Source organism: Hemitrygon akajei, chromosome 12, assembly GCF_048418815.1.
Source record: "Hemitrygon akajei chromosome 12, sHemAka1.3, whole genome shotgun sequence".
NCBI classification, from domain to species: Eukaryota; Metazoa; Chordata; class Chondrichthyes; order Myliobatiformes; family Dasyatidae; genus Hemitrygon; species Hemitrygon akajei.
The window spans coordinates 11,987,964-12,005,744 of NC_133135.1; the positions used below are offsets into that span (position 1 = coordinate 11,987,964).

The 17,781-nt window shown below is 41.4% G+C and overlaps 1 protein-coding gene across 1 annotated transcript in view; it reads left to right on the top strand.

Annotated features, from left to right (window-relative positions):
- The window catches only part of adgrl4 (adhesion G protein-coupled receptor L4), a 154,049-nt gene that overhangs the window by 43,225 nt on the left and 93,043 nt on the right, over positions 1–17,781 (top strand). Inside the window, exon 3 of the mRNA XM_073062561.1 lies at positions 15,794–15,946. Within this exon, the coding sequence (XP_072918662.1) occupies positions 15,794–15,946 (153 nt within the window). The remainder of the gene's footprint in view (positions 1–15,793; positions 15,947–17,781) is intronic.

Genomic DNA, 17,781 nt, shown 5'->3' on the forward strand with positions numbered 1-17,781 from the left:
AAGTGCATGTTGATACACTTCCCTACACTATATTCCATCTGCCAATTCTTTGCCCATTCTTCCTGCAGCCTCCCTGCTTACTCAACACTACCTGCCCTTCCATCTCTCATTACATCATCTGCAAACCTGGCCACAAAGTCATCAATTCCATCATCCAAATCGTTGACACATAATGTAAAAGTAAGTGGTCCCAATTCCAAACCCTGAGGAACACCACCAGTCACCAGTAGCCAACCAGAAGAGGCCTCTTTATTCTCACTCTCTACTTCCTGCCAGTCAGCCAATACTGTATCCATGCCAACTTCTTTTCTGTAACACCATGGACTCTTATCTTGTTAAACAATCACATCTGCTTTCAAGATCTTCCCAGCAGCGATTTCCTGCAACCTATCACATTCTGCATAAAAAAAGCTTGCCCTGCATATCTCTTTAAAATATTTCCTCTCTCACCTTAAAACTATGCCCTCTACTATTTGACATTTCACCACAGAGGAAGAGGGAATCCATCTACCCTACCTGTGCCTCTCATAATTTTATATTTACTTATATCATTGGGTGGCAGAGTGGAGATACATCTCTACCAAAGGAGGGGTAACGCTCTGCAGTTCCCACTTGGGCAAGGTGTAGCAACTGCGTAGCAACGCCCCCCCCCCCCTTCCCCACCCAATCAGGGTTACGTGAAGCCATGGGAGCAGGTAGTGGATGGTCAAATGAGCAGCCAATACATTTCACAAGTCCTGGTTATGCAACCCCTGATGCCAGGCAGACAATCTCTAAAGAGTATTGATAATGGGCTGGGGTGACCCGTCTTGTAAAGACACTGTCCAGAAGAAGGCAACAGCAAATCACTTCTGTAGAAAAATTTGCCAAGAGCAATCATGGTCATGGCCATGATTGCATGTCACATGACACAGCACATAAGGAATGAACATATATCATGTGGGGATCACTCAAAGGCATACATTGCATCCTGTTACCCAAGACGTTTCTGTGGAGCAGGTTATGTTACCATGACTCTCAGGACCACACGGTGTTACAGCTCCCAAATGAGGTGATGCTCTTTCTTTGCCACTTGGCTGTTCTCAACAATTGAAACAGAAGAAGATATCATTCTCCTCTCTGTCTTAACTCTCATTTCTAGAGAATTTTACTTTTGTGGTACACCAGGGTCCACGTTGGTTTATTACTGTCACATATTTGTGAGGATCTTGCCAGAAATAAGAGAGGATGGATATCTGTCCTGCCACACAGGAGGCTGAAGAGCAACTTTCAGAATCAGTGTATCACCAGCATACGTTGTGAAATTTGCTGTCTTTGTGGCAGCATTACAATGCAACGCATAATATTAGAAAAAAACTCTGAATTATACTAAGTACATGTACAGTTAAATTAAGTAAGAGGTGAAAAAATAGAAATAAAAAAAAGTAATGAGGTAGTGTTCATGAGTTCATTGTCAATTCAGAAATGTGATGGTGGAGGGGAAGAAGCTGTTCCTGAATCATTGAGTCTATGCTTTCAGGCTTCTGTACCTTCTTCCTGATTGTAGCAATGAGTGGAGGGATGATGGGGGTCCTTAATAACGGATGCCAGCTTTGTGAGGCATAACTCCTAGAAGATGTCCTGGATACGACAGAAGCTGGTTCCCATGATGGAGATAACAAAGTTTACAACTCCTAGCAGCTTATTCTGATCCTGTGCATTAGCCCCACTCCCATACCAGACAGCGATGCAGCCAGTTAGAATGCTCTGCCCCGGTACATCTGTGGAAACTTGCGAATGTTTTTGGTGACATCCAAATCTCTTCAAGCTCTGAGTGGCATACAGCCACAGTCATACGCTCCTTGTAGCTGTATCAATATGTTGGGTCCCAGTTGGACCCTCAGAGATATTGACAGTTGGGAACCTGACATTGCTCACTCTTCCCACATGGACCTTACTGAGTGCATATAAAATCATGAGTGGCATAGATAAGGTTTCTCCCCCAAGGTGAGAGTAACTATTGCAATAGTATTTAAACAATATTGTAAATATATTGTATAATTATGCAGTCCTGTTCATTTAAGTAATTCATTGTGGCTTACACATTGCGCAAAACTACATGGATGGCATACGTTATCATATCAGCATTTCAGATGCGCACACCTCGTTTAAAAACAAAACTACCATACACACATTCCAGACTCTCATCTTTTTCTTTCAATGAGTTTGAACATTTGGAGCTGCAAAACATAACAGTGGTGACAAGGTAGTTTTAAAATAAATCTGAGATGCCTGCCTACCTGTTGAAGTGCAAAGAGGCATTCAATTTTTTAAAAATAGCAGAGCAGCACTTGTCTTTATGGAAAGGAGAGAGAGAAAAACACTCGTGTTTTAAAAAACACAGCAAACAGACAAATTCATGGGTTCATAAACTGTGAGTACTGTATGTTAATATTCATAAATTTAAAAAAAGAAATGGCTGGCTACATCAGAAAGCTAGATGTGTTTGACTGCACAGAAGAAAAGTTGATATTGTATTCTGAGTGAACTGAACTGCATTTTGAAGCAACTGAAATAGTCAATGAGAAGGGAGTTCCAGTGCATTAGGTTTAAAGGCATATTGTTTGCTTGGCAGTTGGACTGCTCCAACCAGACCAGATGAAATGGTTCATGTCTCTGTGTGTTCCCGTAAACGAGCTGAGCATTTTCTTCCTAACTGCCCGATGTGTGGCTAGGCATAGCTCAAATACCATCTATAAATTTGCTGGCGATACAAACATTGTTGGTAGAATCTCAGATGGTGACGAGAGGGCGCACAAGAGTGAGATAAGACAACTAGTGGAGTGGTGCCACAGCAACAACCTGGTACTCAACGTCAGTAAGACAAAAGAGCTGATTGTGGACTTCAGGAAGGGTAAGACGAAGGAACATATACCAATCCTCATAGAGGGGTCAGAAGTGGAGAGAGTGAGCAGTTTCAAGTTCCTGGGTGTCAAGATCTCTGAGGATCTAACCTGGTCCCAGCATATCAATGTAGTCATAAAGAAGGCAAGACAGCAGCTATACTTTATTAGGAGTTTGAAGAGATTTGACACATCAACAAATACATTCAAAAACTTCCATAATTGTACTGTGGAGAGCATTCTGACAGGCTGCATCACTGTCTGGTATGGAGGAGACACTGCACAGGACAGAAAGAAGCTGCAGAAGGTTGTAAATCTAGTCAGCTTCATTTTGGGCACTGGCCTACAAAGTACCCTGGACATCTTTAGGGTGCGGTGTCTCAGAAAGGAAGAGTCCATTATTAAGGACCTCCAGCACCCAGGGCATGCCTTTTTCTCACTGTTACCATCAGGTAGGAGATACAGAAGCCTGAAGACACACACTCAGTGATTCAGGAACAGCTTCTTCCCTTCTGCCATCTGATTCCTAAAGAGACATTGAATCTTTGGACACAACCTCACTTTTTTAAATATACAGTATTTCTGTTTTTGTACATTTTAAAAAATCTATTCAATATACGTAATTGATTTACTTGTTTATTTATTATTATGTTTTATTTAATTTATTTTTCTCTCTCTCTGCTAGATTAAGTATTGCATTGAACTGCTGCTGCTAAGTTAACAAATTTTACATCACATGCCGGCGATAATAAACCTGATTCTGATAGATCTTGTTCAATCTCCACAGGTGATCCTGAACATCACACTGCTTTCATCAGTTGTCTTTACTAGTACATTGGCTCTTGAGACATGCTCCCTTAAAATCACTGTTGGATTGTGGTGACTTTTCGTATTTTGTGGCAGCAGTACAGTGCAAGACATTAAAAACTACTTTGAGTTACAAGAATAAACAATCAAATAATAGTGCAGAAGAGGAATAGTGTGGTGGTGTTCATGGGTTCTCAGACCATTCAATAATCATCAGCCTTCTGTATTGCCTCCTAGATACCAGTAGCAAGTAGAATGCATCTTACGGATGGTGAGGATCCTTAATGATGGATGTCACCTTCTTGGGGCACTGCCTCTTGAAGATGTCCTCGATTGTGGGGAGGTTTGACCCTGTGACGGAGCTGACTGAGGCTACAACTCTCTGCAGTCTCTAACAATCCTGCACATTTGAGCCCCCATACCAGACAGTCATGCAACCACTCAGAATGTTCCCCGCCTCATATCTGGAAAAAGTTTTAAGAGTATTAGATGGCATACCAAATCTCCTTAAGCTGCTAATGAAGTATTACCACTGGTGATTACACCAGAGTGTTGGGAAGAGGATAGATCCTCTGAGATGCTGACATGAAGGAACTTGAAGCTGCTCACCGTGAATGAGCCCTCAGTGGGGACTTGTACCCTCTCAGCAAATAGATTTAGTACGACTGTGGAACACCAAGTGTTTAGTTATGATGATCACCTTATTGGATCATCTGGCAAGAATTACCTGCATGTTACTGCCATCACAGACAAGGCATAACAACACCTTTACTTTGTTAAAAGTTTGCACCGAATCGGCATGTCACCTAAAACTTTGACGGACTTCTATAGGTTCAGCATGGAGAATGTTCTGACTGGTTGCATCACGGTCTGGTATGAATGAAGACACCAGTGCCCAAGAACAGAAAAGCCTACGAAATGTGCTAGATATCACCCAGTCCGTCACAGGTGAAGCCATCCCCACCACTGAGCACATCTACAAGTATTGCTGCCACAACAAAGCAGCATCCATTATCAAAGACCCCACAATCATGCTCTCTTCTTGCTACTGCCTTCGGGAAGGATGTACAGAAGTCCCTAACCACCAGGTTCAGGAACAGTTATTACCCTTCAACCATCAAGATCCTGAACTGGTGTGGATAACTTCATCCACCTCAGCACTGAACTGATTCGACGACCTACAGATTCACTTTCAAGGACTCTGCGGGTTATCTTCTCGGTATTATTTATTCATTTATTTGCACAGTTTATCTTCTTTTGCACTTTGGTTGTGTGTCAGTCTTTGTGTGTAGCTTTTCATTTTGTTATATTTATCTGTTCTACCATGAATGCCTACAAGAAAATGAATCTCAAGATAGTATATGGTGACAAGTACATACCTTGATAATAAATTTACTTTGAACCTTGACTTACTTGGCAGACATCTGTCCCGGACAACAGAGGCAAAACCTTGGAGATGGGGAGCTGCCAAAGTAGGGAAAACTGCCAGAGAAAAACAGTCAGCTGCTTGCAGGGAGAGGACACAGGACATGCCTGTGATATGCACTTTTAATACCTGACATCTCCTGATTACATTTGTCTGATGTGTACTTTGGCGCTGACTACTTTTTGAACATCGCTCTGCCTTTTATATTTCAGTTCGTTTCCTCAAGCCTTTCTACAAAACACCATCTGTTCCACGTGTTTAATTACACTGATGACTTTATTTATTTTAGAGGTACAGTACAGGACAGGCCCTTCCAGCCCAATGAGCCACATCGCCCAACAACCCACCTATTTAACCCTAGCCTAATCACAGGACAATTTACAATGACCACTTGTCCTACTAACTGGTTCATCTTTCAACTGTGGGAGGAAAGCAGAGTACCCAGAGGAAACCCACACGCACATGGGAAGGACATACAATCTTTCTTTCAGAGGGTGTCAGAATTGAACTTGGAACTCTGACACCCCAAGCTGCGAAAATATCACGGTAATTGTGTCCTATTACGAACGTGGCCAGTCTGTTATTACAGATGAAGAGTGCTGTGGGGTTGAACTATTGTTTCACTGTCACACAGATTGTAATGGGGTGGAGTGTTAGGCCAGGGCCCACCTTGTCTGCTGACTTTTGCCAGTTCCTGTGGGTCCTGCATGCCGATGCACCAGGAAGGTAGAGGTGGTGCAGGAGCAACCTAACCGCTCCCAGCATCCCCCAGAGTCCCATACCTGGCAGACAGCCATTCATTCTCATCTCCTCCTCTGGCTGAGAGCCCACCTGACGTCCAACACCAGCTCCTTCCCTGACACTGGGTGGAGATGTTCCTTTGAGGCAGCATCACCTTGGCCTGTCTCTTCCTCACACTTTTGGAACAGGAATTGGTTTGTTATTTTCATCAGTACCAAGGTACAGTGTAAAGCCTGTCTTGCATACTGGGTAACGTAACGGTTCGCATGACACTATTATAGTTCAAGCTATCAGAGTTCAGAGTTTAATTTTAGCTCTATCTGTATGGGGTTTATACACTCTCCCCGAGACCAGATGCTCAAGTACCTTCACTTCATCCGCACACAGCAAGCAGGATTTCTCGGTGGCCACCCATTTTAATTCATCTTCCCATTACCCTTCTGACATGGCAGTCCATGGCCCCCTCTATTGCCACAATGAGGCCTCTCTCAGGGTGTAAGTGCATCACCTCATGTTCCATCTGGCCAGACTCCAACCCAATGGCATGAACATCAATTTCTCTGATTTGAAATAATTTCTATGCCCTCCCCCTACTCTCTTTTTCAATTCCACATTCAGAATCCCCTTTTACCTCTTCTCTTCTCCTCACATGACAATTGCCTCCCTTTGGAGTTCCCTTCTTTTTCCTTTTCTCCCATGGTCCACTCTCCTCACCTATGAGATTCCTTCTTCTTCAAACCTTAACCTCTTCCACCAATCACTTCCCAGCTTCTTACATCATCTGTCCTTCCCCCACCCACCTATCTTCCTCCTCATCTGGTCTCACCTATCACCTTCTAGCTTGTACACCTTTACCTCCCCCTACTTTCTCCCTACTTCTTTTGCAACCCTGATGAAGGGTATCAGCCTGAAATGTTGCTATTTATTCCCCTCCATGGATTCTGCCTTACCTGCTGCATTCATCCAGCATTTTAAGTGCTTCTTAGCAAAAGTACTATCCGTTTGCAATATGAGTTGTTAGGGAAAGTTTCCTTTATGACTACATTTACCCTGTGCATTCAATAAATATAATAACCACAATTACAATTTTCTGATATATTATTCTTTGAATTTTTTTCACTTACAATAAGTTCTCCGTAAAATTGAAATCACATGGCAATCTGCCTTGAAGTTATTTAGCTTTGCTCCTGAGAGTTAATATTGGGAAAACTGAACCAACATCAAGATATTTGGAATTAACCTATTAACATGTAGATATACACTCAGTGGCCACTTTATTAGGTATGCCTCTATATTTGCTTCTTAATACAAGTATCTAATTGGCCAATCATGTGGCAGCAACTCAATGCCTAAGAGCATGTAGGCATGGTCAAGAGGTTCAGTTGACATTCAAACCAAAATCAGAATGGGGAAGAAATGTGATCGAAGTGACTTTGACCGTGGAAGAATTGTTGGTGCCAGACGTGGTGCACAACAGTCTCAGGGGTCCCCAACCTGGGGTCCATGGACACTTTGGTTAATGGTGCAAACAGCAAAAAACCATTCAGTTAGCAGCCATTCCTTAGGCAAAAATGTCTTGTTAATAAGAGAGGTCAGAGGAGAACGACCAGATTGATTCAAACTGACAGGAAGCCAATAGGGACTCAAATAACCACACATTACAACAGTAACATGTAGAAGAGCATCTCTGTATGCAGCACACATTGAACCTTGAAGTGGATGGACTACAGCAGCAGAAGTCCATGAACATACACTCAATGGCCACTTTATTAGGTACAGGAAGTACATAAGTGTATTTTTCAATGCAGTCAGAAGGAAAAAGGAATCACAGGGCTATGGGGAAAGAGCAGTGGAGTGGAACTAATCAGGTAGATCTTCCAAAGGGCCAGCACAGGATTGATGAGCCAAATAGTCATTCCCTGTACTGTTTCATATTCCGATTCTGTGGTAATTCTATTTGAGATAGATGAGGAAAGGAATATACTAGCTGGAAATATTAAGTAGTATCTGAAATGTTGCAAATGAATAAAAGTTCAAGATTTCATTTCCAACTTAGTACTTTGGAATCTGTCTTTCAACCAACCAGTATAAGATGTAGCTCAATAAGGTAATGTATTCTCAAGGAACTTTCATGGACAAATTCATCATACCTACAATAGCTCTCTATGGCTGAATTCACACACTGAACACAATGATCCCTTTTCAATAGAGTATAAGGTGGTTGAAGGTAAAACAGCTTAAGAACACTTTAACCATGGAGGAGGTGTAAGCTAATTCATGTCGAGTTTATTGTCATTTGCACAAGTGTATATGTGCACAGCTGTGAAGAAAAACTTACTTGTACAAAAATCACCAGCACATAGAATTAAAGGCAATAAGACCATAAAACATAGGAGCAGAATGAAGTCATTCAGCCCCTTAGGGCTGCTCTGCTATTTGATCATGGCTGATTTATTTTCCCTCTCAAGCTCCTGCCTTCTCCCATAATCTTTCATGCAATCATTAATCAAAAACCTTTTATTTATGACTATATCAATTTACACTTACAATCTATGTAAAACACCTTGAGATTGCATTTTAATATATGAAAGGGGCTAAATAAATAGTTATTATTATTACTGATTACTATTATTATCAACCTCCACTTTAAATATACTCAATGATTTGGTCTCCACAGCTGTCTGTGGCAATGAATTCCATAGATTCACCATTCTTTGGCTAAATAAATTCCTCTCATCTCTGTTCTGAAGGGGCATCCTTCTTCTCTGAGGCTGTACCCTCTGCTCCTAGACTCTCTAATTATTGAAAACATTCTCTCGATGTCCATTTCCAATATAGTAGATTTCAAAAACATCTTCCCCTGTTCTTCTAAGCTCCAGCAAGTACTGGCCCAGAACACAAAACGCTCCACATATGTGAACCTTTTCATTCCCGGGATCATTATAGTAAACTTCCTCTGGACCCTCTCCAATTTCCGGCAGCTCAGACCAAATACATGCCACCCTTTGCATAAAGAAGTTTCCTCTGACGTCCCTTGTAAATCTCTCACCTCTCATATTAAATCAATGCCTTCTGGTTTGTAGAAAACTCCCTCCCTGGGAACAATGTGTTTTCATCCTGTCTATGCCTTTCATCCTGTATATACCTCTATCAGGTGGTCCCTTAATGTCCTATGTTCCAGGGAATAAAGTCCTCGTCAATGCAGCCTCTCCTTGTATCTCAGTATCCCAAGTCCAGGCAACATTCTGTTAGATCCTCTCATTTTGTGATGCCAGGCAGACAATTTCTGAGGAGTACAGATAATGGGGTCACCCATCTTGTAAAAACACTCCCAGAAGAAGGCAATGGCAAACCACTTCCGTAGACAAATTTGCAAAGAATAATCATGGTCAAAGACCATAATGGCCCGCATCATATGACAAGGAACATAAAGATGATGGTGATGATGATGCCTCTCATGATTTTTTACCTCTATCAGGTCACCCCATAATGCCCTATGTTCCAGGGAATAAAGTACTAGTCTACACAGCCTCTCTTTGTAACTCAGGACCCCATGTCCAGGCATGTTCTGGTAAAGCCTGCTAGTTTTGTGATGCATATTTGCTTCCTAGACCTCTTTTCATGTTTTGTATAGCATGCATTCTAAACACAGCAGCGTTTCACAAACAATTGTAAGAAAACTTCTCACTAACACAATGTGCTGTAGGAGCTCAGCATCTATGAATGGGAATAAATAGTCAATATTTCGGACCAGAACCCTCCATCAGGACTTGATAAAGGGTCACGGCTTGAAATGCCAACTGTTTATTCTGAAAAAAGCTGCAGAGAGTCGTAAATTTAGCCAGCTCCATCTTGCGTACTAGCCTACAAAGTACCCAGGACATCTTCAGGGAGTGGTGTCTCAGAAAGGCAGCATCCATTATTAAGGATCTCCAGTACCCAGGGCATGCCCTTTTCTCACTGTTACCATCAGGTAGGAGGTACAGAAGCTTGAAGGCACACACTCAGCGATCCAGGAACAGCTTCTTCCCCTCTGCCATCCAATTACTAAATATATTATTTCTGTTTTTCATGATATTTAATCTATTCAATATACATATACTGTAATTGATTTACTTACTTATTCGTTTTTACTTTTTTTCTTCTACATTATGTATTGCATTGAACTGCTGCTGCTAAGTTAACAAATTTCACGACACATGCTGGTGATAATAAACCTGATACTGATTCATAGCTGCTGCCTGACCTGTTGAGTTCCTCCAGCACTTTGTGTGCATTGCTGTCAAAACAGCAACTTTGCAAACAAGTTCTGCACATAGCAGATGCTCTGCCTGTAAAAACTAAGATTTAGCTCACTGCGCCCAATTGATTGCTGAATGAGTGTGCAGTACAAGACAATGGGTTGCTTAATTTGGCTTGTTTCAAACAGACAAGCTGACTCTGAGTTGCTTAGTTCAAGGAAGCTTGCAGACCAAATAGATAGTAACATTTAGCATATTAAATAACTGATGTGTTTATAGTTGGAAGCTTTTATGTGCTTAAGGAAGTTAGCTTTACAGCATTAGTTGTGAACTGTGAATATTGAGCTGAAATCTATTTCTCCAACATGTTTTTAGACCATTTGTTTAAAAAGGGTATCTAAGAAAATATTAGACATGTGAAGTCACTGGAGTAGTAAAAATAAGGTATAAATGTAGAGGGCAGGTCAGGCTTATAAAGAGAGGTTGAAGAACATCAAATGGTGACTAAGGTCCATTCCTTTTGTTTCGATTTCTATGATGGACAATTCATTCATCTGCATGATTGTTATTTCATTAGTTTATAAGAATTGTACCTGTTTTGGAAATCCTTTGTGTTCTAGAAATAGTTTGTAATTTGGAATCATCTTATACGTTAGAAATCCTCTGTGAGTTTTAAATGTGTTTCAAGAAAGTTGTTTGGATTTAAATGTTTATTACTGAAAATAAATGAACTGTGTTTAAACTGCTTTGTTAGATGAAAGCACCTTCTCCTTGGTAGGGAGCGGGACCCACCATTCAGATAGGTGGGTACTGGCAGCTGAAACTTACCGTGGAGGGTAAACAGCGAAGTAAAGTAGTCTTTGAAGATTGGGTAGTTAGAGTATAATAGTGAAAATACTTATGACTATTTATAGCCAATAGTTCAGCAAACCCAATACCATCATAGTTTAATAAGATTTTTCCTATAACAGAGTGACCAAAACTACACACAATGTTCCAAATGCAGCCTCACCACCATTTCGTTTAGTTGCAACATATGCTGATGCACCTTTCAGTCAGGCTCACAGTTCAAAGTTCAAAGTCAATTTATTCTCAAAATACGCATACATCACCATATACTACCTTGAGATTAAATTTCTTACAGGCATTCACAAGGAAACAAATAAAATTACACCAGAATCAATGAATAACTACATACAAACAAAGACTAGCAAACAACCAATGTGCAAAATAAGACAAACTATGCAAATTTTAAAAAAATAACTAAATCAGTAAATAAATAATACTGAAGCAAGAGTTGTAGAGTCCTTGAAGTCGAGTCCACAGGTTGTGGATTCTGTTCAGAGCTTTGGTGAGGGAGGTTATCCACAGCGGTTCAGGAGCCTGATAGTGAGAGGATAATAACTGTTCTTCAACCTGGTGGTGTGAGACTTAAAGCTCCTGTATCTCCTTCCCAAATACAGCATCGCCTGGATGGTGGGGGTCCTTGATAATTGATGCTGCTTTCTTGTAGCAGTGCTTCCTGTAAATGTGCTTAATGTTGGGAAGTGTTTTGAATGAGATGGACTGGGCTATATCCACCACGTTTTTTAAGCTTTTCTGTATCCAGGCATTGGTGTTTCCACGCTAAGCCGTGATACCAGCAGGTAGGGTACTCTCCACTGGGCAATTATAGAAGTTTGTCAGAGCTTTAGATTACATGCTAAATCTAAGAAAGTAGAAGTGCTGTTGTGCCTCCTTTGTAATTTTTGTAATGGGACTTCCAGGACATGGATCCAGTCCAATTTGCCTTCTGACACATGTTGACAACAGATTCTAGCAATCGTGGACATGTAACCAGGAAGAATATCATTGCCTAAAACACTGAATAGTGTAGCACCTCTTAGCCCCCAGAATCAGGGTCACGTGAAGCCATGGGAACAGATGGTGGATGGTCATATGATCACCTGGTGCAGATCACAAGTCCTGGCTATGCAACCACTGATGCCAGGCAGACAATCTCTGAAGAGTATTGATAATGGCTGGGGTCACCTGTCTTGTAAAGACACTATCCAGAAGAAGGCAATGGCAAACCACTTCTGTAGAAAATTTGCCGAGAACAATCATGGGTCATGGATAAAGAAGATGGAAGACCATGATCAGCCACATCACATGATACGGCATGTAATGATGATGATTAAAGATCGGTGCTTAAGGGTCAGGATGGGTACCAAAGGGCCTGTTCCTTTGCTGTATGAGCCTATGACTCTCTGTTTCTAATTCTCAGTCAGTGAGATAAAAAAACAGAGGTAAAGAATAACTTATTTACAGAGAAAGAAATAAAGATTGGAACATCACATTGCATTAAAGTAAAAATTGAAATACCATGTTTTATCTTGTAAAGCGATGAAATTTTATCACAGAATGATAATACACATATCAAAAATTACTTCTTGCTCATCCAAAATAAGTCAGCTTTTTTGGCAGGAAATATAATTTTTGATATCTTCAACAATTCAGTTACACTTCACTAATCAATGCTTAGCACTTTCAGTGACTTCTGCAAGAATGTTAAGCTTAAAAAAGTTGAAATAAAAACACAAAAAAAAAACTCGATACAAAATCAGCTTGGTAGTAGGACTCAGAGGGTAGTAGATCAGTCCAGACAAAGGGGCTCAGCCTGAAATGTCAACTGCTTAATCCTCTCCATTGATGCTGCCTTGCCTGCTGAGTTCCTCCAGCATTTTGTGTGTGTGTTACTCTGGATTCCAGCATCTGCATTATCTCTAGTGTTATGGTAGTGGTGGGTTGTCTTTCAGAATAGAGGCCTGTGGCCAGTGGTTGGCCAACAGGATTGTTGTCAAACCGCTGTTGCCTCTTATCTCTGTTAATGATATGAATGACAATGTAGTTCGTATGGTTAGTATCACACAGAGGGGATCACAGACAAAGCCCTCCCCACTATTGAGTACATCTACAAAGAGGGTTGCCATGAGAGAGCAGCGTACATCATCAAGGACCCCCACAATTCAGACGCTATTCTCTTTTCACTACTACCAAGGTCCCACACCACCAGGTTCAGAAACAGGTACTCCCCTCAACCATCAGGCTCCTGAACCAGCATGGATAACTTCACTCACATCAACACTGAACTAACTCCACAACCCACAGACTCATTTTCAAGGACTCTACTGTATTATTTACTTATCTTTCTTTTTCAGAATGTCGTGAAATTTGTTAACTTAGCAGCAGCAGTACAATGCGATACATGATAATATAGAAAAATAAAATAAGTAAATCAATTACATTAAGTATATATATGTAGATTAAATAGATTAAAAATAGTGCAAAAACAGAAATAATGAAAGTGAGGTAATATTCATGGGTTCAATGTCCATTTAGGAATCGGATGGCAGAGGGGAAGAAGCTGTTCCCGAATCGCTGAGTGTGCAGCTTCAGGCTTCTGTACCTCCTACCTGATGGTAACAGTGAGAAGAGGGCATGTCCTGGGTGACAGGGTTCCTTAATAATGGATGCCGCCTTTCTGAGGCACCGCTCCTTGAAGATGTCTTGGGTACTACAGAGGCTGGTACCCAAGATGGAGCTGACTAATTTTACAACTTTCTGTAGCTTCTTTCAGTCCTGTGCAGTCGCCCCCACCCCCACCATACCAGACAGCGATGAAGCCTGTCAAAATGCTCTCCACGGTACATCTATAGAGGTTTTCGCAGGTTTTAGGTGACAAACCAAAACTCTCCAAACGTCCAATGAAATACAGAATAGCCACTGTCCTGCCTTCTTTATAGCTGCATTGATATGTTGGGACCAGGTTAAATCCTCAGCAATCTTGACAACCAAGAACTTGAAATTGCTCACTCTCTCCACTTCTGATCCCTGTACGAGGATTGGTATGTGTTTCCTCATCTTATCCTTCCTGAAGACCACAATCAGCTCTTTCATCTTACTTCTAATGTTGTTGCTGCTACATCACTCAACTAGCTGGCATATCTCAATCCTGTAAGCCTCCTTGTCTTCATTTAAGATTTTACCAACAATCATTTATTTATCGATCTATTTATTTATTCATTTGTTTATTTTTTATTGCACAATTTGTCTTATATTGTACATTGTTTTTTGTCAGTCTTTGTTTATGTGTAGTTTTTCACAATTTCTATAGTATTTCACTACTTTCCTGTATAATCCTGTGAATCTCGTGGGAGTGCATGGTGACATATATGTACATTGGTAATAAATTTGTTTTGGCTTTGACTTTGATGGGTATATGTAACAAGCTGCCAAGGAAATGGTAGAGGTAGGCACAATTACAACATTCAAAATACACTTGGATATGTAATTGTTCAGGAAAGGTGTAGAGAAGGAGTTCCCAACCTGCAGTCCACAGACCCCTAGGTTAATGGTAGGAGTCCATGGCATAAGAAAGGTTGGGAACCCCTGATGTACAGGAATATGGGCAAAACGAGCTGGCTGGCATCAGCGAGTTGGGACGTTTTTCCATATTGTACAGTGTGCCTGCATGACTATGAACAGAACAAAGAGCATAGTGCAGAACAGTACAGGAACAGGCCTTCTGCCAAACAATTACATTAACTCTCTTCTGCTTGCAAATGATCCATATCTCTCCATTTCATGCATATTCATGTTTCTGGCAAAAGCCTGTTAAACACCACTATCATACCTGCTTTAACCAAAAACCCTGGCAGCCTGTTAAATAGATAGATAGATAGATAGATAGATAGATAGATAGATAGATAGATAGATAGATAGATAGATAGATACTTTATTCATCCCCATGGGGAAATTCAACTTTTTTTTCCAATGTCCCATACACTTGTTGTAGCAAAACTAATTACATACAATACTTAACTCAGTAAAAAAAATATGATATGCATCTAAATCACTATCTCAAAAAGCATTAATAATAGCTTTTAAAAAGTTCTTAAGTCCTGGCGGTTGAATTGTAAAGCCTAATGGCATTGGGGAGTATTGACCTCTTCATCCTGTCTGAGGAGCATTGCATCGATAGTAACCTGTCGCTGAAACTGCTTCTCTGTCTCTGGATGGTGCTATGTAGAGGATGTTCAGAGTTATCCATAATTGACCGTAGCCTACTCAGCACCCTTCGCTCAGCTACCGATGTTAAACTCTCCAGTACTTTGCCCACGACAGAGCCCGCCTTCCTTACCAGCTTATTAAGACGTGAGGCGTCCCTCTTCTTAATGCTTCCTCCCCAACACGCCACCACAAAGAAGAGGGCGCTCTCCACAACTGACCTATAGAACATCTTCAGCATCTCACTACAGAATACCACCATTATACCTGTTTTCACCAACACCCCTGGTAACCTGTTTCAAACACCCACTACTCTGTGTAAAAGAGATCTTGCCCGACAGATTTCCTTTCAACTTTCTCACCTCACGTTAAAAGTACGCTTGTCCTCAAGAATTTGATTCTAAGACGTTTGTCAGTGATAATAAACCTGATTCTGTGCTCTCAGACTTCTTTATCTTCCCCTTGACAAGAGAGGGGAGAAGAGAGAATGGGCAGGGTGGCTGGGGTCCGATTGATTTGGCTGCTTTCCTGAGGTGTTTTGAAGTGTAGGCGGTCTGGTCTGTGTGATGGATGTTTATACAGAACTGCAAGTTCTTTCTTCTCATTCTTGGCTTTGCTGTGAGGTATTTGTTTTTGTTTTACTTCAGATGATGACGAGTGCCTGAATTCGACGTTAACCTGCGGACAAAATGCGACCTGCAACAACACCTACGGGAGTTTCTACTGTACCTGCGTCAAGGGTTACCAGTCCTCCAATCAGAAGAAGGAATTCATCCCAAATGATGGTACTACGTGCCAGGGTAGGCACAGCTGCAGACACGAGCACACAGCATCTGCTCATGTTCAGATGTGTTGTCTTAAGCATTTATGTCTTTACATCTTTGGGCAAACATGGTGGTGTAGCGATTAGCATAACATTTTACATCAACAGAGACCCCCAGGTTCGATTTCGCCACAGTGCGTAAGAAGTTGCTATATTCTCCCTGTGACCATATGGGTTTCGTCCAGGTGCTCCAGTTTCCTCACATGTTCTAAAGACATACGGGTTAGTAGGTTAATAGGTCACATGGGTGTAACTGGGTGGCATGGGTTCATTGGGCTGGAAGGGCCTGTTACTGTGCTGTATCTCAAAATATTCTTTTCTGAGGATCATTACCTCATAGTGGTGTAGAAGCTGGGGAGTTCCGGAGATCCTGAGAGTGATGCCGTCTGGAACTAAGCTTCTGGTAGTGTCACCCATGGAGGTAAGGTCAATGCAGAGTTTTCAGACAATGAGCAATCCAAACAAGACCCCAACAGTGGAGCTGGCGGAAGATGAAGACAGATAGGATAGAATAGAACTTTATTGTCATTGCTCAAGACAACAAAATTGTGGTGCTACTCCAGTTCATGCAAAGCAGATACTTACAGTGCATGCAATACAGCTTAATTTAAACAAAAGTTCCCGTATTTACATGCAACAAATGATTTTGATGGTCCATAAAACTCGAAGACCATTGGCCAGCCAGGATGTAGCACGATTCAGCTGCACAACAGGCCTCAGGTAGAAGCTGTTTTTCAATCTCACTCTCCTGGCCAAGATGTTTCTGTATCTCCTATCAGATAGCAGGAGATTGAACAGTGTCTGGGATGGTCTTTAATGATATTACGAGAGTACTGTAGGCATTGAGAGACGTAGATTGTCTCCGGGTCCGGTAGTTGAATCCCAGTGATGTCGTGAGCCATTCTAATCAGCAGATGGAGTGCTTTGTGATATGTCTTGCTGCAGCTAGAGTACCACACACTCATTCCCTATGTCAGTATGCTCTCCGTCACACATCAATAAAAGATGGTCAGCGATTTTTGGAGCAGGTTAGCCCTCCTTAAGCACCTCAGGTAGGATTGTCACGGAGGAAGGCTGCAGAAGTGAAGGGTCCCCAGTCATCTTGCATTCCGTACCATTGGACCCTGACCCCGATCTGTCAAGGATCGTGTGGCGGCTGCCTGTGCATCAGCCTCCTCATGTTAAACAAAGTCACACGCAAGCATTCTCCATTGAGGAAATCTATCAGAGTTTGTGGATCCCACATCAGCCACTACAGCCATCTGAGTACCTGCCAATAGACAACACCTCAGGAGAATATTTTACATGTCTCGAGTGATCGCACCACTGCGACTACCTTAAAAAAATAAAGAAGTGATCATTTCTGGAAATTTTAAATGCTGGATTTAAGATTCCTCATCTTAAACAAGATGAGTGCAAATGCACAAAAGGGGAAACCCTGCTGTTTATTCTCCTCCTGAGGTCTCCGTCACATTTCACACCATCTGTGGACCATTCCGTTCCTTGAAAAATCAAGGAAAAATAACTGCAGATGCAAGAAAGCTGAAACAAAAACAGCAAATATGATGGAAACACACAACAGGTCAGGCAGCATTTTGTGGGAAGAGAATGAGGGTTGACATCTCAGGTCAATGAACTTCATCCAAATTGAAACATTACCATTCAAGTTCAAGTTTATTGTCGTTCAACAGTATGCGTGTATACCACCAAACAAAACAACATGCCTCCTGACCAAGGTGCACAACATAGTAAATATAACTCACACACAACTCATAAAGTAATATTACCACAAAACAAATTAACCAATAATAA